We start from the raw sequence: 21,355 nt of genomic DNA on the forward strand, positions 1-21,355 counted from the left end.
TCCGTAAATAAATTCTCCTAATCCCTAAAAACATATTTGCTTTCCGAGTCCACGAAATCCAAATATTTTGGATGAATGCCAATGGAACCCCAATATCTTGAAGGCTCTTTGGTATTTAATCAAAACATAAGGATTCCATAATTTAATCTTGATGTGTTTTATTAACGTGAGACGGCTTGGATTAATTCTAATGACTAACGCGTTGCTTTCATTTTTATTGCACTCAAACAATCCTAGCATACATCTAAGCATCATGGCATAGTGTGAGAAATCAAAGTCCTAAGCATGCATTCTAATGCAATCATCATTCTCAAAATCATCTCCTAATGTCTATATGCTTCTAGCACCCTAAACATTTATGTATGCATTTCCACTATTTTCCACTATACCATTACAAGGATTTACATTTTACAAGGATACGTGACAAAAACGAAATTTATACAAATGTACAAAAACCCAATATTGCCCTTGAGACCCATTGCTCCAATCCGGCCCAAATCCTCTAGGTATGCCCCTCGGTCCAAGCGGTCTCAAGCCCGATCCAAGCCCAACAAACACAAACATAAGAATGGAGGGTTAAATGGTGCTCAATAATCATAAAAACTCAAATCAAATTAATTATATATATATATATTATAGACATGCATACACAAACACATATATACAAACACAAATGAAATATATATGTACACACCCTGTATATATACACACACACACCACATATATATATATATATATACACCACACACACACATATATATATATATACGCACCTACAGATATATATATATATATATATATATATATATATACACACAAATACACATGCCATATATATATATATACACACCTGCACTATATATATACACACACCGTATATACATATATAAACACATATGAACACATATATATAAGCACATATGAACCGGTATATATACAAACACATACATATAGATATCAAAAACCCAGCATATATACATATACATACACACACACACACATATATATATATATATATATATATATATATATAAACTTGTATATATACCCAATACATCACAACATTCAAAGAACATATGTTACAGCCGGACCAACATAAGTGAGTAAAAACCTTATTTCAATAGTGAGCAAAGAAGGACATAAACCTTCAACAATCAAATCCAAAGAAAGAAAGCCAGATCCAAGGAATTAGAAATCAAGAGATGCAAAGTAGAACTACAGGAACATAAATAGTGAAATGGAACAAGAAGTGTCAAATATGAGTGGATCTATTACCTTCCCGGAAGAACAAAACCGAAAAGAATCAAACTCCTTCTTCTCTTCCTTTTCTTCTCTTTCCTTTGGCCTTTCTTCTTTTCCTTTGGCCTCCTCTTCCCCTCGGCCACCTTCCTCCTTCCCTCTTTTTATTTCTTTTCCTCCTTAAATCCTGCCACTTCTTCTCTCCTCTTCTTTCTTTTTATTTTTTTTTCTCTTTTTTCTCCACTCTCTCACGCCACCTCTCTCTAATTTATTTTTTCCTCTTTCTTTTCTCCCACTCTGCCCCACGTCTCCCCTTTTTTCTTCTTTCTCCCCCTTTTCTTCTTTTCCACCGATTTCACTCCCCTTTTTCTCTTCTTTTCTTTTTTTTTCCACCACCTTATCATTTTGTTTTATTGTTTTTTTTGTTTCTTCTTTTTTTTTGCTTTTTACTATTTTTTATTTTTGTATTTTGTTTTTGGCCGGACGAAAACCGGTTACTACACATATAAACTAGTGAGCTGAGTGGGCTGTATAGGCTGCTGCATATGTGTGTATATATGTGCGCATAAACTAGTGAGCTGAGTGAGCTATATAAGCATACATTTCTTTGTGATCGAATATAATTAAGGAGAATCATTAAGTTGAACTAATCACTCTTATTCTTGCAGGATATATCAATCTCTTTTCTTTTCTTGTTCTTTTCTCGATTTTTATGGTAGATAATTGTACAGCTGCAATTTAACCAATGTCTCAAATTCCTGTACCAGTCTTAAGAATATGATTCAATGTCTTTGTACCTGCTAATGATCATTCAACAATGAGTAAATATAATTAAATACAATTCATAAAATATACAATATGGAGCGGGTAACACTACGTAAAAAAATGGAGCGGGTAACACTACTAATACTTAGTATTTGACTAGAAACACTACTAAACTCCTTACTTATGTTGATCAATATTAAGACGCATTATAATCTTCATTCAATGGCTGATCAGTATTAATGGCAACTTAGCCATTTATGTGCTGCATTTTTTAGCCTAGTAAATTTGTGCATGATTTAGGTTTTGGACCTTAGAGTAGGCTTGAGTCATGTTGTCAAGTGGAGCGGGAGCAATATGTTAGAAATATTATACCCACCGGAGATAGTAAGGCCCAATATTGTCTAAGAGCAGCAACCATCTGGAAATGTCTCAAGCCCATTTGGAGTTTAATTATATTTCAGTATATACCCCATTGTAAGGGTAGTAATGTCATTACAGTGTTTTCCTACATGCTATCAATTATTATTAGGGATTGAATTTTCTATAATGATTTGAAGCTCTACTTTATTTTGGTAGGACAAAAATGTTTCATGAATGTAGTTGCACTTTTTAGAGTTTTTATTCGGGGGAGGATCAAATTGATCATTCACAGCATTCTTGTCCTCGGGACCAGTCATTAGTGGTGAAATTCGTAAGAACTTATAGAATGAAATGATGAAAGTGCGTATTTTGAACCATGCTGTTGGCAATTTTAAATGATAGTCTCATTAGCTTACAAGCTTATGACTGGAAAAGATTTCAAGTTCTTGCATGAAAATGAAAAATATCCATGCCGTAGCATTCAGAACTTTTGCGATCCACGTTTCTCCTTTTTTGGGGGACGGTTCTAAATTCAACCCCATCCCGTCCCACCCTTTTCATAACCGTTGATTTCAACACAGATTATTGATGAGTTAATCCATTCATACTCGTTTTTAGAGGAAAAAAAAAAAAGAATGAGATCTCATCCCATCTTTTTTGAATGGGATTTGGAAAATTCCCCATCTGGGCAATGGCATCCCTGTGTGCTTTTTAGTTTAACATTCAATGGAGTTGGCGTTAGTTGAGCATTGGCAGCAAGAGTATTTTAGCGCACTTTGGGCCCTTAGAGAAACCGGCTTCGAGACTGGACAATGGTTAATGGGCCCATATAGGACTCCTCCAAATTTGGGCTTACCCGTCCGATCAAACCTACCCGTTTCACACTTCACATGTTTCTTCGTCTTTATACTCCTCCCATCCACAAAAAATGGAAGATTTAGAGAGAGGCTTCCCATTCCAGGACCTCTGTGAACAGGGTGAAGGAGTGAGCAATCCTTAGGATCTGCAACCTAGAGGACTGAGATCTTTGGAGTAGTAGGAGATGGTTGAGGAAGCAGGGAAGAAACGCTTTTAGGAAATGGATCGGGATCGGGAGATTGGTTGAGCGATCATGGATGCAATCTCTAGGTTTTAGTCAATTAGCAGTTACATTGCGAAATCGGCAACTTGGGTAGAGAGTTGAGACTTGAGAAGTAGGGGTGGCGAAAAAATTGGTTTCGATTCGGTTCCGATCAAACAACAATACATGTTTAATAAATATTTATATATCCAGACTCTATGTCAGATTGGATTTTGAACGTATTTAATTATTCAAACTAAGATTGGTTTAAATCCAGATAAGTATATATGACAATAAACTAATTTGGGTTAAGGTTTAGACAAATAAATCAGATAAGTTTTGTGTTTGGATCCGGACACTATTTTAAACCGAACAAAATTTTTGTATTTGGACCTGACCTGAAATTTGAATATATAACTTATGTGCAAATTTGGTTTAATTCGAGTTAGACAAATTTCATCACGTGTTGAACTCGAACTAAATCTAACAATAGCAAGCAAGACCACAAGATATATGACCAAATGCTAGGACTCGAACTAAACCTAACAATAGCAAGCAATACCACAAGATATATGACCAAAATGGCCTAGCCATGAGCTGGACTCGAACGAGCACCATAAGAAGAAGACTCACAAGTCACAACTCATACATAAATAAGTCTCAGCAACAATTTCAAAATCCAGAAAAATAAAGGGCGTAGGTTCAAGCAAATCAAGTGCAACAATACTTAACAAAAGTAAATTCAGGAGTTTGAAGTAAAAAGCTGAACAAATCCAATTTCCATATCAGATCAGCAACTCACTGCTCCTGTCTTGCGCGGAATAATTCCGATTTATTTTCCCAGTCTATCTCTTTACCTGTACGAATGCATTACAATCATCAATGAAAACATCATGGAAGTGTACTGCTGCATTTTTCAAATCTCTTAAGAACATAAAAACCAAACCAGAAATACTCCATCTCAAAAATAGTCTTAGGAGGGGGCAATATTCATGGATAGCAACAGTTGCAGTAAAATAACATGAAGCTTAGGGTGTACTGGTTATGCAAATGTTCAAGCAATCATGTTGTAAACAAAATTGAGCTGAAAAACATAGGAATAGGAAGTGACCCAAAATTAGAAAACTTATGAGGCAAACAACAAGACTAGCTGGATAGAGATACCTTAAGGTACATGTATGCCATTTCTCTCAGTTACCCGAAGTGGGATACGCTTCTCTGCCGCCAGTTTGCATGGGTGGTGAAGGTTCAGGCAGTTCCTGAAGATGAAAAATATATAATACAATCAACAGTTGGATAATCTAGCTAAACTATAGTTACTTAACTATTTAACAATGAAGAAGAATTGATGATAAACTCGGTGAAAAGACATAAAAAAAAAATAGAATAAGGAATGTGTAACACTACTAACACTTACTGCATAACTAAGCTCCATAAATTTTTCTCGGCCGATGAAGGGGTATCCGCTTTTTCCACCACCAGTTGGCTGTGAAGTTTCATTCATAAACTAATTAAAAAGATGAAAATATATAATACATATTTCATTGTCAAAACAATCAACTAGCTAGATAATCTAACTAAACTGCAATTACGTAACTATAATGTAAGAGGAAGAATCGATGATGAACTGAGAAAAAACCATAAAAAACATAATAAAGGTCGGTAACACCACTAACACTTGCTTGGCCAGTGATAGACCCATTATCACTAAAACATATGAAAAGAGGCCACGTGGCAGTGCTTAATTGATCCATGTGTTTGCTCTTTATTGGGTTTGCTCTCTGTAATGGTGTTGCTGGTTTGTTATAGGTACAGGGTGCAGAGTGGTGGAAGGCATCTGGGTATTTTGTTGCTTTTCTCTCTAGAGAGAGTCGGGAGGTCCTAGCCCTCGAAGTCTAGGGTTTTATCATCTTTCTTGCTTGTTCTCCATTTCTGGTTGTAATAGGCATTATCAGTGCAGTAATATAATCGATAGACCTCAAATATATTACAGTTATTTGTCATTTCTGTTCAATATAGTTGTGTCTATCAATTGGTATCAGAGGAACTGTTCCTGTCAATGGTCAAATCGCGAATGGAGGGGAGAGCCGACGAGTTGGAGAAGGAGGTGGGTTCTCTGAAAAGTTCAGTTGGAGATCTTAAGGCAGACATGGAAACAATGAAGTCATGTATGGAGGAGATGAGGGATTTGTTACGTGGCAGATTGGTGCCTGATAAAGGCAAAGAGAAGGAGACGTTAGAAGGGGAATCTTCTCATGCTGGAGCTGATGACAACTTACCCGACCGCCGACCTTCCGCTGATGTTGAAGTTTTAAAGAGACGGTTGGAGATGCCTGTTTTTTCTGGTGAGGACCCTTCAGGTTGGCTGTTTAGAGTGGAGCGTTACTTTACTCTGAATAAGGTGCTGGAGAGTGAGAAAATTTCTGCTGCCGTGGTGTGTTTAGAAGGGAAAGCGCTGGGTTGGTATCAATGGATGGAAGTTCGATCTCCCATTTCGACATGGCCTGCTTTTCGAGCTGCTATCCTTCGCCGTTTTCGTAACTCACAAGCAGGAAGTGATCATGAGCATTTGGTTTCACTGAGACAGACTGGTAAAATGGCAGATTTCAGGGTACTGTTCGAGCAAGTGTCCGCCCCACTCCATGATGTGAGTGAGGAGATGTTGGCGGCAGCCTTCATCAACGCCGTCAAGGAGGAAGTCCGGGCTGAGATCAGGTTACATCCACCACTTACCCTATCTGGTTTGATGGATCTGGCCCAAAGGGTGGAAGATAGGAATGAGGCCTTGCTTCAGGCCCAAAGCCCACGTTCTTCTTTAGGGATTCTTCGTTCCACTTCAACCACGGTGACTCGTCCTGTTTCTTATTCAGCGAATCTAGGTCGTCCTCCAGAATCGATTCGCTCACAACCTGAGTTTAAATCGTCACCACGTGATTCCAAATTTTCACCCATCACTTCCCCCACTACCAAGCGTGACACCTTTCATAAACTCACCGAGAAAGAAGCCCAGCAGAGGAAAGACAAGGGGCTTTGTTTTCGATGTGACGACAAGTATCACCCGGGGCATGTCTGCAAGAACAAGTTGCTGCAGGTTCTTATTGCAGCCGATGAATCTGAGTCTGTGGAAAGGATTGGGGAGAGTGTGGCCAATGACGAAGTGCCGGAACCAAGAGAAGCGGGGGATCAAGTGGAGCTGTCCATGAACTCTATTGTGGGTTTGTCTACTACTAAAAATAGTACGCTTAAAATTAGAGGAACTCTGGAGGGGAAGGATGTTATCGTGTTGGTTGATAGCGGAGCATCTCACAATTTTATTTCATCAGAGATAGTCCAATGTCTTCAGTTGCCGGTGGATTCTCGTCGGAAGTTCACGGTTCAAGTGGGTAATGGGTTATGTGTTACTGGAGCAGGGTTGTGTCATGATATCTCCTTAACTATCCAAGATGTTCAGATTCGAGAATCCTTTCATGTTATAGATTTGGGTAGCGCTGATGTAGTACTGGGAATTTCGTGGCTGCGGACTCTTGGGGAAATATCTTCCAATTATCAGACTTTGACCATGAAGTTTGTTCTTGCTGGTCGCAGGATTGTTTGGCACGGTGATCCCACCCTTTCCAAAACGGTGGTCTCTCTTAAGGCAATGCTGAAGTTGTTGAAGCACGAAGAATTGGGTTTTATGGTTGACTTTGGGTCATTTCAAGTACATTCTTCCGTTGGCAATGACCTGGTTCCTGATCAACAGCATGATGGATTGTTTCTAGATTTACAGCAGCTCCTCACTGAGTTTGATTCTATTTTTGTGCCCCGTCCAGGCCTACCTGTTCAGAGGAGCCATGATCATGCTATTCAGCTGGTTGATGGAGCCAATCCTCCTAATATTAGACCCTATCGTTACCCTTATTATCAAAAAAATGAAATTGAAAAGTTGGTTAAGGAGATGCTGGTGGCTGGTATCATTAAACCGAGTCACTTGCGAAGTGTCTTTCTTATACTCAAGCAGCATGCCCTGGTACTTAACCGCAAGAAGTGTATTTTTGCTCAGCCCCGAATTGAATATTTGGGCCACATTATTACTGCTGCTGGTGTAGAGGCAGATCCCTCCAAAATTCACAGCATGGTTTCTTGGCCAGTGCCAACTACTCTTAAATCCTTGCGTGGTTTTCTAGGCCTCACGGGCTATTACCGAAGATTTGTCCGCAATTATGGCAAGATAGCAGCCCCTTTAACGTCTTTATTAAAGCATGGTAATTTTCATTGGAATGACTCTGCTTTGCAGGCTTTTGAGGACTTAAAACAGGCTATGATTTCGGTACCAGTTCTGGCCTTGCCTGATTTTTCAAAAAATTTCATTGTGGAGACTGATGCTTCTGGCACTGGAGTTGGGGCTGTTCTAATGCAAGAGGGTCATCCTGTGGCTTATTTTAGTAAGACACTCTCGCCCCGTGCTCAAGCCAAATCTGTTTATGATAGGGAGCTGATGGCCATTGTCTTAGCTGTTTTGAAATGGAGGCACTATCTCTTAGGCCGTAAATTTTTGGTGCGCACGGACCAATGCAGCCTGAAATTTCTTCTAGATCAGCGATTGGTTCATGAGGGTCAACAGCGTTGGATCACCAAGTTAATGGGTTTTGATTTTGAAGTTCAATATCGCCCAGGTACTAAAAATTTGGTTGCTGATGCTCTTTCAAGGCGTGAGGATCCTCAATTCTCTTCTTGTTCTTTGGTCAGTTCTGAACCTTCACCCTTGGTGGTCAACAACCCTCAACTTTCAGCTCTTTCCGTGGCCTCTTGCTCTGCTTTGGGTGACTTGCAAGATGAGGTCCTGCGTGATACTACTCTAAAAGAGATTATTCAAGCTCTTTCTATTTCTCCCACTAGCAAATATCCCTATACTTGGCGTGGAGGTTGTTTACTGCATCATGGGAGACTTGTGCTACCGCGAGGATCTCCACGCATTCAGACTTTGCTTCCTGAGTTTCATTCTACACCACAGGGAGGTCATTCAGGTTATTTACGTACATTGAAGCGAGTGGCACATGTTTTATATTGGGCTGGCATGAGGGACGATATCAAGAAATTTGTGTCGCAGTGTGAGGTTTGCCAACGTCATAAATATTCCACTCTCAGCCCGCAAGGTCTCCTACAGCCGCTGCCCATTCCTAATTCATCTTGGGAAGCTATTACTATGGACTTTGTCGGGGGTTTGCCGCGTGCTCACGGGGCTGATACAGTGTTGGTGGTGGTGGATCGCTTAACTAAATACGCCCATTTTCTGCTCTTAGGCCATCCTTATTCCGCAAAAGATGTTGCTGAGTTATTTTTAAAAGAAGTAGTTCGGTTACATGGGTTTCCTTCTTCTATAGTTTCTGACCGTGATAGAATCTTTGTGAGTAATTTTTGGTCTGCTCTTTTCAAACTCTCTGGTACAACACTGAAAATGAGTACGGCGTATCACCCCGAGACGGATGGGCAATCTGAGGTAGTCAATCGTTGTATGGAGGAATACCTACGCTGTTTTGCTAGTGGTCACCCTAAACAATGGCCTCGTTGGATTCCATGGGCGGAATATTGGTATAATACGACATTTCATCGATCCGCGGGGATGACACCCTTTCAAGCCCTTTACGGTCATCCTCCCCCCTCTCTTTTAAAGTATTCTGGTGATCCCACAGTAGTGGAGGATGTTCATCTTCTTTTGCAGGACCGTGATGCTATCCTAGGACAATTACATTTGAATCTGGCAAAGGCCCAAAATAGGATGAAACAGTATGTTGATGGCAAGAGGCGAGATGTTTCTTTCAGCCCTGGTGAGTATGTTTTTCTGAAATTACAGCCTTATAAATTCCATTCTCTGGCAAAACACCGTTTCCACAAGCTGCGACCTCGCTTTTATGGCCCTTTTCTGATCTTGGAGAAGCTGGGTCCCGTGGCGTATCGTCTTGAATTACCTGCTCACACTTCTATCCATCCAGTCTTTCATGTCTCCCAACTGAAAAAAGTTTTATCTGATGATGTTGAAGCTCAACCATTGCCACCCTCCATTTCTGATAATTTAGAGCTGGTTCAATCCCCAGAAAGTGTTAAGCAAGTTAGAATTGGTGCGGATGGTAAGCAAGTCGTTCTCGTCAAATGGGCAGGTGCTGCTGACTGTGACAACACGTGGGAATTCTTTGATGCTATTAACACTCATTTTCCTGATTTCAACCTTGCGGACAAGGTTGCTGCGTTGGGGGGGAGTGGTGATAGACCCATTATCACTAAAACATATGAAAAGAGGCCACGTGGCAGTGCTTAATTGATCCATGTGTTTGCTCTTTATTGGGATTGCTCTCTGTAATGGTGTTGCTGGTTTGTTATAGGTACAGGGTGCAGAGTGGTGGAAGGCATCTGGGTATTTTGTTGCTTTTCTCTCTAGAGAGAGTGGGGAGGTCCTAGCCCTCGAAGTCTAGGGTTTTATCATCTTTCTTGCTTGTTCTCCATTTCTGGTTGTAATAGGCATTATCAGTGCAGTAATATAATGATAGACCTCAAATATATTACAGTTATTTGTCATTTCTGTTCAATATAGTTGTGTCTATCAGCCAGAAAAGCTAGAATTCACACCTCCGCTGCCAGTTGGCATAGGTTGTGAATGTCCATGCATGTTCTGAAGCTAAATAAAAGTGATAGAAAATTTTCAAAAGAATCGACTAGCTATATAATCTAACTAAACTGCAGCTATTTAACTATAATTTAAGAGGAAGAATAGATGATGAATCGAGAAAAAACCATAAAAAATATAATAAAGGTAGCTAACACCACTAACACTTACTTGGCCAGGAAAACTAGAATTCGCGTGTTGTTGGGATACACTTCCTCCGCCGTCAGTTGGCATAGGTTGTGAATGTCCATCCATGTTCTGAAACTAATTAAAAGTGATAGAAAATTGTCAAAAGAATCAACTAGCTATATAATCTAACTAAACTGCAGTTATTTAACTATAATTTATGAGGAAAAATAGATGATGAATCGAGAAAAAACCATAAAAAACAGAATAAAGGTAGGAAACACCACTAACACTTATTTGGCCAGGGAAACTAGAATTCACATGTTGTTGGGATACACTTCCTCCGCCGCCAGTTGGCATAGGTTGTGAATGTCCATCCATGTTTTGAAACTAATTAAAAGTGATAGAAAATTGTCAAAAGAATCAACTAGCTATATGATCTAACTAAACTGCAGTTATTTAACTATAATTTATGAGGAAGAATAGATGATGAATTGAGAAAAAACCATAAAAAATAGAATAAAGGTAGCTAACACCACTAACACTTACTTGGCTAGGAAAACTAGAATTCACATGTTGTCGGGATACACTTCCTCCGCCGCCAGTTGGCATAGGTTGTGAATGTCCATCCATGTTCTGAAACTAATTAAAAGTGACAGAAAATTGTCAAAAGAATCAACTAGCTATATAATCTAACTAAACTGCAGTTATTTAACTATAATTTATGAGGAAGAATAGATGATGAATCGAGGAAAAACCATAAAAAACAGAATAAAGAATAGGTAACACCACTAACACTTACTTGACCAGGAAAACTAGAATTCACATGTTGTTGGGATACACTTCCTCCGCCGCCAGTTGGCATAGGTTGTGAATGTCCATCCATGTTCTGAAACTAATTAACAGTGATAGAAAATTGTCAAAAAAATCAACTAGCTATATAATCTAACTAAACTGCAGTTATTTAACTATAATTTAAGAGGAAGAATAGATGATGAATCGAGAAAAAACCATAAAATACAGAATAAAGGTTGGTAACACCACTAACACTTACTTGGCCAGGAAAACTAGAATTCACATGTTGTTGGGATACACTTCCTCCGCCGCCAGTTGGCATAGGTTGTGAATGTCCATGCATGCTCTGAAACTAATTAAAAGTGATGGAAAAGATATAATACATATTTCATTGCAATTACTTAACTATAATTTGAGAAAGGAATTGATGATGAACCGAGAGAAAGACATAAAAAAAAAAAAGAGTATAAATGGTAGTTAACACTACGTACACTTACTTGACCATAAGAATTTGAACCCACAAGCTGCTGGTGGGTATAAAGATTCTTCCAGTATTCCTTCTTTTTCAATTGATCATTCTCCTCATACAAATTCTGTTGGGATAGAAATGTAATGTATAGAATGAATGCTATTGTTCAAATGGATTCGATCCCTCATGATAGATGAATAACGAATAACATTATGTTTCTTCAAAGTGAATTATTCCAAAAAAGTGTGTTAAGAGGGAACAATGATCAATCACAACTGTTAGCGACAAAAACTGTTATTCAAACATCCCTTTTTTGAGGATTAGTTGTTTATAGTATGAGATAACATTCGAACCTTCGACCTTTCCAAAATCCAGGAGTGACTAGGATTAGGTCAAGAGCGAACATGTCTTGTATGCATACGTTTGATTATCAGTGAGTCTGCATTCTTAACATTTGACAACTATGTGTTTTCTGTCCTAAGACTACCACATAATTTAGACAACACATTTGCAATTGAGGATGCTAGTTAACCATACGTTACGCAAAGTTTGAAAATAAAAAGGGGAACACTTACCAGCATCTTAAGAAGAAAAGATTTGTTCTCCTTCGATAGGGAATTATTGTCGCCGGTCAATGAAGTAATTCGAGATTCAAGTTTCTCTGTCTCTTTGTTATGTGACTCAGCCAGTTGTTTCAATGACTCATTATCCTTCCTTAAATGCTCATTCTCCTTCCTTAAACGCTCATTCTCTAGTTGAAGTTTTCCAAACTCAGACAACATGTAATCGTAATTTTCCACCTTCGTCTTCATATCCCCGACATTTACCAACACCACATAAAAAAATTGGTTCAGATGTCAAACAAACATATATTTTTCGTGCTCAAATCTAATAAGGAGAATTATTAAATTGAATTAGTCACCTTTATTTTACGGCGATAATTTGCATCAACCTCTCTTCGTGTTTTTTTCTCGGCTTTTTTGGCATATAATTGTCCAGCTGTAGATTGATCAGTGCCTGCATCAGTCTTCCATGTACCTGATGATCAACAATGAGTAAATATAAGTACATTACATGAAATATACAAGTATATAATGAACTTAATCGGAACAAAACTACATTTCATGGCACAATCCATAGTAACGAGTTCTTGCAACCCCTTAATGTTCAAATCTTACCTCGCACTAAAGACTACTACTAATAAAGAACATTATTCATAAGAAAAAAACACAATAACGACTATGGTAGCTAGACTCTTCAATATAACCTATCATACCCGTGTTGACAAGACACGACTTGACATGAGTATGGGTTCTGTGTCGGATCATCCAAAAAAAATAGTCCCCTCCCTTCATAACATACATAGTCTACACAAACAGAAGCTAATAAACATAGTCTATACACAAACGGAAGCTGATAATTTCTCCACCAGTAAGAAATGAACAAGATATTGAAGATATCAACCTATCTCATCTCAAAAATCATGGACTATGAGATTATGTCTATCCACTACATTAGAAACATTAGACTTTGAGCCTCCCCTCTCTCAAGGCCGGATCACGGAATATATTCGATACATATTGGCATGATTTAAAATAGAAATAGACTTAAATACCAAAACACACCTTGATTTGGCATATTCAACCGTCCCTCAACGTCTGCTGCAGAAGCCTTTCGATTTGTAACTGAAAATTTTCAAGAATTTGTGATAAAAATTGAGTAATGGATAGACAACAAAATAAATGAGTTAATAAAATTCAAAACTAATTTAATTTTTTTGCAAATAATTTTGATTCCTCTGAATATGCGAAATTCCAGATTAATAGGAAGGAAACTTAATCGATTTTTCCTTTGTATGATTGATCCGTATAAACATCAACAACTACGAATTGGAACAATTTCTCCTCAAGTGCTTGGGCCAATAAAATCCTACCTAACGGAGAGCTTGTTGGAGACGTGACTTTCTTCTTCTTCTTCGACGAGCTCGACTTGTTGAGATCTGATGAACCAGCAGCAGAGCTTGCCATTAGTGCCCAAGTATTGCTGCAAGAACTAACGCTGAGAAGAGATAAGAGAGGGCGGCTATGAAAGGGGATAGAAAGAAAGATGAGAGGGGAGAGACTAAAAAGACCATAACTACGTAGACTTGCAATGTTCGAGAGCCATGGTCGCTCGATTATCGCCAGGCCATTCAGAAATAATCACCTGATCATCCTACTCAGCCTTTCCGATTAATTATCAACTGCATATGTGTATATGGATGTAGGGGTGATTGGTGAACCCATTTTGTTCTTCACAGTAAATTCGAGGTTTGGTCGATAATGATTGAGCATGATAAAAACTCCAGCAGAGTCGGCTGGGTGCGTGGTAAGTTCACAAGATTAACTCTTACCAACATAACAAGTCTTAGGTTCAACTTCCACTTCCAATAAATTTCGTTGGAGCCATCATCATAGGTCGAAATTTCGGTGATTGAGCATTATATAAAAGCTCTAACAGCATTGATTGGGTGAATGGAAAGTTGACGAGATTAACTCTTACCAATACAAACGGTTTAGGTTCAACTCTTACATTCAGAAAATTTCTTTAAAGCAACCCCCATAACCAAAGGCCCGGTGGTTGTTTGGTGCTTATGGGACGGAGAGACAAACGTACGAGAGTTTATCATATAAAGCTGGGTCCAAAGTGACATTGTTTTGGATGAATACCTTGTTAACAAAAAATAGAGCACCATGAAAATTAATTGCCGTGCCAAATTTACCTAGGCTTGGCTCTTATAGAGGCCCTGATATCCCTAATGGGTTGGGTCACAAGAGGCCAAGCAAGGCCGAGCCCTTTTATTTTTAAAAAATATTACAATTCATAACATATGATAAACTGAGCCCAGTTTGCTGCCATCATAAACAACTTTGATTCAAAATTTTTGACTTACGGACTGAGCCCATTTTTTTAGTAACTCACAAGTCATGCATAAATACTTAAATAGGTCTCATCATTGAAGATTTCAATACCAGAAATGAAGAGAAATGTAAGTTAAGGAGTTTTAACTTAAAACTGAACAAATTCAATCTTCATATCATATCATATCAGCAACTCGAAGCTCTAAGTAATTCTCCACGCCTCTCTGTTTACTTGTACAAATGCATTATAATAATCAATGAAAACCTCAAGAAAATGTACACTGCATTTTTATAAAGATAAAATCATCTCTCTTTGTAAACCTCCTATTGGCATAGAAATTTAAAGCATAGTAATTCTCCATGCATCATGAAAGGCCCATGAGAGTCGATATTACTAGACCTATGAGAGTTTAAGTCAAGTTCGATATGCCCAAGACTTAAGTAAACTGATAACTAAACCCACGAGAGTTTAAGTCAAACTCTAAAAAGACCCATGAGAGTTTGGAGTCTGCAAATCTACACGGAGATATATCCAAAACGGACAATATCATACTAATGTGAAGATATATGGGGTCCATAGTCACAATAAATGATATCAGAGCAAAGCCCCAAACTTAGCCGTGTAAATAAAATTCTTGGATATTGAACAAAGATAGTGGACCCCAGTTAGCTCGCTATGGATAAGTGTTTGAGGCAGGTGGTAGTGCTCTGATCCTCTAAACCATGAGGAGTAGTGTTGTCCTTGGTTCGAGGGGAGGATTGTTAGGTGCAAACCAAAGTCTCACATCAATTAAATATGAGAAAGATAATGGGTTTTTAAATGTTGACAATATCTCCAATTAGTATGAAACGTTTTGAGTAGAAACTCATGAGCAAATCTGTACGGACCTAGACCCAAAGCAGACAATATCAAACTAATGTGGAGATATGTGGGTCCGTAGTCTCAACAATCATCAACATTGATTAAGTGGGCTTAAGTGCTTAACATCTATCAAACTAAAATTTAACAGACTGCTAACAAGATTTCCTGAGTTTCCACTATAGTTTCAAAGGAGTCGGTCTTCAAATATTCTAGCTCCCAATGGCCTTAGTATGTTTATAGCCCATCCTAATTCTTGGCCCAAAGTTTTGACCCAAGTATTGATGGGTTGGGTTTCAGCCCAAAATCTGGACCCAAACCTCTATATGTATAGAAGTCGCAACAATTATCTCTCTTCCGCATTTGCATCCTCACAAGTGACTATGCTTCGATTCAGGTCTAATCTTTCTTCCAATCTCAACAATGGCGGTGTCCTTGTGAAGCACGGCCTCGACAGAGAGGTCTTGTTCTCCATATTCTACCAGACTGTCAAAGATGGTGGTGGTGAAGAGCTGCTTACCCTCAAAGAAACCATCTACATGCCATTCACCAATCTCTTTCAATAATAACCATCATTTTTGGGTCTCTGTAATGTGTTACTCTGTCTCCATGATCATTCGGACAAGAGAATGAATCCAGCTACCAGTGAATTCAAGAATCTGGCTTTGCCACCTGGTGTAGTGTAGATGAGATCCAACCCCTCTCAACCTTGTATTTGGACCCGTGGACGTCTTATTCTGTTAGTCGTTTGTGGTTTTTTCAGTATAACAATGGTGTTTGTTGTTGGAAATCATGTCATCATGGTCAAAATCCCCTCCTTTGACCGTGCAGATGACATGTTTGAGAAATTGCCTCTTCCAGATTTCGGTACGGCTTTTCATGGTTCCCGTTTGAAAGTTGCAAATTTTGATGAATTGCCTGCTATTATTGTTTACCAATGGCAGTCTCAGACAAATGGTTTGATATTTGGATGATGACTGAATATGGTGCGAAATCATATTGGGTCAAAAGAGGGAGTACTGGACATATTTCTCTTATCCTGATTTGCATCTGTCAACATGATGTCTCATGTATATGGTCTGCTGTTATTGGAATCTGTTCTGACCCTGCTCATCTCTTCATCAACCACTGCTAAAGTTCTCAAATTCACTTGTTGAAGCCGGTGTTCTTTTTCCCAAATTCAGTCCCTTATTGATGTTCTGCTTTCCAACAAATGCTGAAATAAAGTTCTGAAAATGATTGATTTTGCTTCAATTTGAATATGAAAAATACTGAAGGGGCACTTTTACTCGTAATACCATGATCTCCAACTCCCTGTGCTTATGTCTGTTGATATGTTGTGCTATTGCTTTGTCTTGCAATCTTTTGAAATACATTTTAGCTGTCTTCTATCTTCTCCATCTTTATGCCTCTCTGTGATGTCGTTCGATACCACCAGGACTCTCATTTTTTGACATTTTGCACAGATTGCTGTTCGTTGTTTATTATATTCATTTGTTTTATGATTGTGTTTGGTGTTCTTATGACGTTTTATTGCGAATGTATTATTCTTTACTGATGAAATGATTTTCTCAGGGGAGTTATATTAATGCGGCTTGAGCATGCTGGAAAAATTCAATCGGCATCGATCCTTGATCTCTGCCACTGAGCCTGAGCCTGAGCCTGAGGAATTAGTCGCCAATGAATAGCGTGGACTCCGTGCACCGGAGTCCAGTAGTCGTGTGGAAGGTCTTTCTTCGGCCTTCCAGGTAAGAGGAGAAGGAGAAGGAGAAAGGAACTGAATATAACAATAGCAAGCAAGACCACAAGATATATGACGAAAAAGGCCCTACCACGAGCTGGACTAGAAGCAGCACCATAAAAAGGAGACTCACAACTCACAACTCATATATAAATAAGTCTCATCAACAATTTCAAAATCCAGAAAAATGAAGGGCGTAGGTTCCAAGCAAATCAAGTGCAACAATACTCAACAAATGTAAATTCAAGAGTTTGAATTAAAACAGCCGAACAAATCCAAATTCCATAACTGATAGATCAGCAGCTCACTACTCCAACTAATTCTCCATGTCTCCCTGTCTACCTGTACAAATGCATTACAAAAGTGTATTAAATTTCTTAGGGTCGGAAACACAAAGCAGAAACATTCAATCTCAAAATAAGTCTTAGAATCTGGAGGGGGCGATATTTCATAGAAAGCAGGAGTTGCAGCAAAATAACATGAAGCTTAGCTTGTAGTGGTCATGAAAATGTTCAAGGTATAGTAGCACAACATGAATATAAACAAAATTGAGCTGAAAACATAAAGAATAAGAATTGAAGCAAAATCGACAAAGCTTAAAAAGGCAAACAACAAGACTCGCTGGATATAGATACCTTAAGATACATGTCCGTCATTTCTCTCACTTCTTCCGCCAGTGAATACACTTCCTCCGCCACCGGTTTGGTTATTTCTCATAAACCTAATAAAAAGGATGGAAAAATATATAATACATATTTCATAGTCAACAGAATCAACTAACTAGATAATCTAGCTCAAAGAATAATTGATGATGAACCGAGGCAAAGACATAAAACACATAAAGAGGGGTGGATACCACTACTAACACTTACATCACCAAGAAAGGATTCAATATCATCATCCGTAGGCAGTTGTTGGGATACACTTCCTCCGCCGCCAGTTGGCATATGTTGTGAAGGTTCAGGCATGTTCCGAAACTAATTAAAAGTGGTGGAAAAGATATAATACATATTTTATTGTCAAAAAGAATCAACTAGCTAGATAATCTAGCTTAATTACAGTTACTTAACTACAATGTAAGAGGAAGAATTGATGATGAACTGAGAAAAAACCATAAAAAACAGAAGAAAGGTAGGTAACACCACTAACACTTACTTGGCTAGAAAAGCTAGAATTCACATGTTGTTGGGATACACTTCCTCCGTCGCCAGTTGGCATAGGTTGTAAATGTCCATGCATGCTCTGAAACTAATTAAAAGTGATGGAGAAGATATAATACATATTTCATTGCAATTACTTAAATATAATTTGGGAAAAGAATTGATGATGAACCGAGAGAAAGACACAAAAAAAAAAGAAAGAGAACACTACGTACACTTACTTGACCATAAGAATTAGAATCCACAGGCTGCTGTTGGGTATAAAGATTCTTCCAGCATTCCTTCTCCTTTTTCAATTGATTATTCTCCTCATACAAATTCTGTTGGGATAGAAATGTAATGTATAGAATGACTGCTATTGTTCAAATGGATTAGATCCTTCATGATAGATGAATAACGAATAACATTATGTTTCTTCAAAGTGAATTATTCCAAAAAAGTGTGTTCAGAGGGAACAATGATCAATCACAACTGTTAGCGACAAAAACCGTTATTCAAACATCCCTTTTTTGAGGATTAGTTGTTTATAGTATGAGACAACATTCGAACCTTCGACCTTTCCAAAATCCTAAGGAGTGGCTACTGGCTACGATTAGGTCAAGAGTGAACATGTCTTGTATGCATACGTTTGATTATCAGTGAGTCTGCATTCTTAACATTTGACAACTATGTGTTTTCTGTCCTAAAACTACCACATAATTTAGACAACACATTTGCAATTGAGGATGCTAGTTAACCATACGTTACGCAAAGTTTGAAAGGAAAAGGGGGAACACTTACCACAATCTGAAGAAGCAAAGATTTGTTCTCCTTCAATAGAGAATAATTTTCATCGGTCAATGAAGTAATTCGAGATTCAAATTTCTCTGTCTCTTTGTTACGTGACTCCGCCAGTTGTTTCAATGACTCATTCTCCTTCCTTGAATGCTCATTCTCCTTCCTTAAATGCTCATTCTCTAGTTGAAGTTTTCCAAAGTCAGACGACATTTTATCGTAATTTTCCAGCTTCGTCTTCATATTCCAACATTTACCAACACCACATAAAAAATTGGTTCAGATGATACCGGTGTTTAATGTGTCAATCAAACATATATTTTTCGTGTTTAAATCTAATAAAGGAATATCATTAAATTGAATTGATCACCTTTCTTTTATTGTGGTGCCTAGCATCAGTCTCTTTTTTTGCTCTTTTCCTAGCTTCTTCGGCAGATAATTGTCCAGTTGCAGTTTGATCAGTGTCTCCAATCCCTTCAACAATGAGCAGATATGAGTACATTACATGAAATATATAATTATATAATGAACTTAATTAACATATAATATATTTCAAGGCACAATCGAAAATAAGGAGTTGTTGCCACTTCTTAAGGTTCAAATTTTACCTCGCACTAAAAATGAGTACTAATAAAAATACCATTATTCATACGAAAAAACACGATAACGATTATGATATCTGAAATCTTCAATATAATTGGGTATGACGTTGACACGACACGACTCGACTTGACATGGGTGTGGCATCTGTGTCGGGTCATCCAAAAAATTTGGACACCTGTTTTGTTTTTTTCCCTGATTCTACTCTTTAAATGTGAAGATTCAATTAGAGAGACAATTTTGTGGATTTGTCCCAATTTTCCATACATAGCAATTAGTATATATTCATTAATTGTATGAGAAAACTATTTAAGTTATTAGTTGATAAGATTAACTTCTTCATTTGATCAAAAAAGGTATCAAAAATAAGAAATTCATTACAACATTACTTTTTTCTTTTAAATACATTACAACATTACATTGAAAAAAACATAAGGTTGATATTATCATTACAACATTACATTGAAAGTAACGTAACACATATTAAGATGCCGTACCCATATTACGATGACGTACCCAAGGGGGCAGCCTTAAACGATTATCTTGTTTTGGTGGGTAAGTGAGAATGAGGGTTCGAATTTAGATACCACCCAATTCGAGTTATTGAGCATATGCCTTAACCCCACCTCAATTGAGGGGTTGTTAGGGCAACGGTTACCTTTCACACTGTGAATACAATGCCCAATTGACATGCAGATTCCCTCTCTTCATCACATAGTATATGAACAAACAGAAGCTAATAAACATAGTCTATACACAAACAAACAGAAGCTAATAATTTCTCCACCATTAAGAAATGAACAAGATATCGAAGATATCAACCTATCTCATCTCAAAAATCATGGACGACGAGATTATGTCTATCCACTACATTAGAAACCACCTCAGACATTGAGCCTCCCCTCTCTCAGGGTATGTTCGATACATATAGGCATGATTTAAAATAGAAATATACTTAAAATACCAAAACACACCTTGATTTGGAGTAGTCAACCCTCCCTCAACATCTGCTTCTGCTGCAGAAGCCGTTTGATTTATAACTGAAAATTTTCAAGAATTTTTGTTTAAAATTGAGTAATTGATAGACAACAAAATAAATAAGTAAATAAAATTCAAAAATAATTTAATTTTTTTGCAAAAAATTTTCATTCCTCTGAATCCGTCAAATTCCAGATTAATAGGAAGGAAGCTTAATCGAAATTAATCAGAAATTAAAGTACTTAGGCCAATAAAATCCTACCTAACGGAGAGCTTGTTGGAGACGTGACCTCCTTGTTCGCCGAGCTCGACTTGTTGAGATCTGATGAACCAGCAGCAGAGCTTGCCATGAGTGCTTAAGTATCACTGCAAGAACTAATCTATCAGCACAAGAAACGCTAGGCTAAGAAGAGAGATGAGAGGGGGAGACATATTTAAAACAGCATAAAGCTACTTAGACTCTCGCAATGTTCGAGCGATGGTTGTTCTATTATCGCCCGAAAATTGAGAGAGATCACTTGACCCTACTCAGTTTTTTCTATTACCAACTGTCCGCCACTATTTCTAGTCAAAGTTTAATCTTATTCTAGAAGATCAACAGGGTTCCATTAGCGGGCCGCGTGGATAAGTGTATGTATCTGAATGTGGTGGTGAATCATTTCTGCTCTTTACAGTTCGTGCGAGGTTTGATCGATGATGATTGAGCATGATAAAAACTTCAGCAGAGTTGTAGGGTGCATGGTAAATTAGCGAGATTAACTCTTATCAAAGCAAGAGGTTCTAGGTTCAATTAACTCTCATCTTCAACAAATTTCTTTTGAGTCATTCTCATTGGTGGAAAGTTTGGTGATTGAGCATGATAAAAAAGCTCCAGCAGAGTTGGCTCGGT

General features: G+C 38.0%; 2 protein-coding genes across 51 annotated transcripts; one reads left to right on the top strand and one right to left on the bottom strand.

Annotated features, from left to right (window-relative positions):
- Positions 1–3,995: 3,995 nt before the first annotated feature.
- On the bottom strand, positions 3,996–20,990 carry LOC119980923 (protein SPT2 homolog). Of its 50 annotated transcripts, XM_038823768.1 has the most exons (17): positions 20,933–20,990; positions 20,729–20,832; positions 20,463–20,528; positions 19,259–19,362; positions 18,895–19,125; positions 18,330–18,434; positions 18,110–18,202; positions 11,239–11,337; positions 10,993–11,085; positions 10,740–10,832; positions 10,482–10,580; positions 10,236–10,328; positions 10,010–10,076; positions 5,101–5,114; positions 4,842–4,910; positions 4,589–4,683; positions 3,996–4,281 (listed from the first exon to the last, which is right to left on the bottom strand). In XM_038823768.1, the coding sequence occupies exons 2-16, from the start codon at positions 20,814–20,816 to the stop codon at positions 4,615–4,617; spliced, it is 1,383 nt and encodes a 460-aa protein (XP_038679696.1). In that variant the 5' UTR covers positions 20,817–20,832; positions 20,933–20,990; the 3' UTR covers positions 3,996–4,281; positions 4,589–4,614. The 50 variants fall into 50 exon arrangements, with proteins under 50 accessions (XP_038679696.1, XP_038679698.1, XP_038679703.1 ...); XM_038823770.1 differs by lacking the exon at positions 20,933–20,990 and having other exon boundaries at positions 18,336–18,434; positions 20,729–20,914; XM_038823775.1 differs by lacking the exon at positions 20,933–20,990 and having other exon boundaries at positions 10,993–11,079; positions 11,245–11,337; positions 20,729–20,914.
- On the top strand, positions 5,102–9,940 carry LOC119980921. Its single transcript, XM_038823763.1, has one exon. The coding sequence runs from the start codon at positions 5,484–5,486 to the stop codon at positions 9,717–9,719; it is 4,236 nt and encodes a 1,411-aa protein (XP_038679691.1). The 5' UTR covers positions 5,102–5,483; the 3' UTR covers positions 9,720–9,940.
- Positions 20,991–21,355: the final 365 nt, after the last annotated feature.

Source organism: Tripterygium wilfordii, chromosome 16, assembly GCF_013401445.1.
Source record: "Tripterygium wilfordii isolate XIE 37 chromosome 16, ASM1340144v1, whole genome shotgun sequence".
NCBI classification, from domain to species: domain Eukaryota; kingdom Viridiplantae; phylum Streptophyta; class Magnoliopsida; order Celastrales; family Celastraceae; genus Tripterygium; species Tripterygium wilfordii.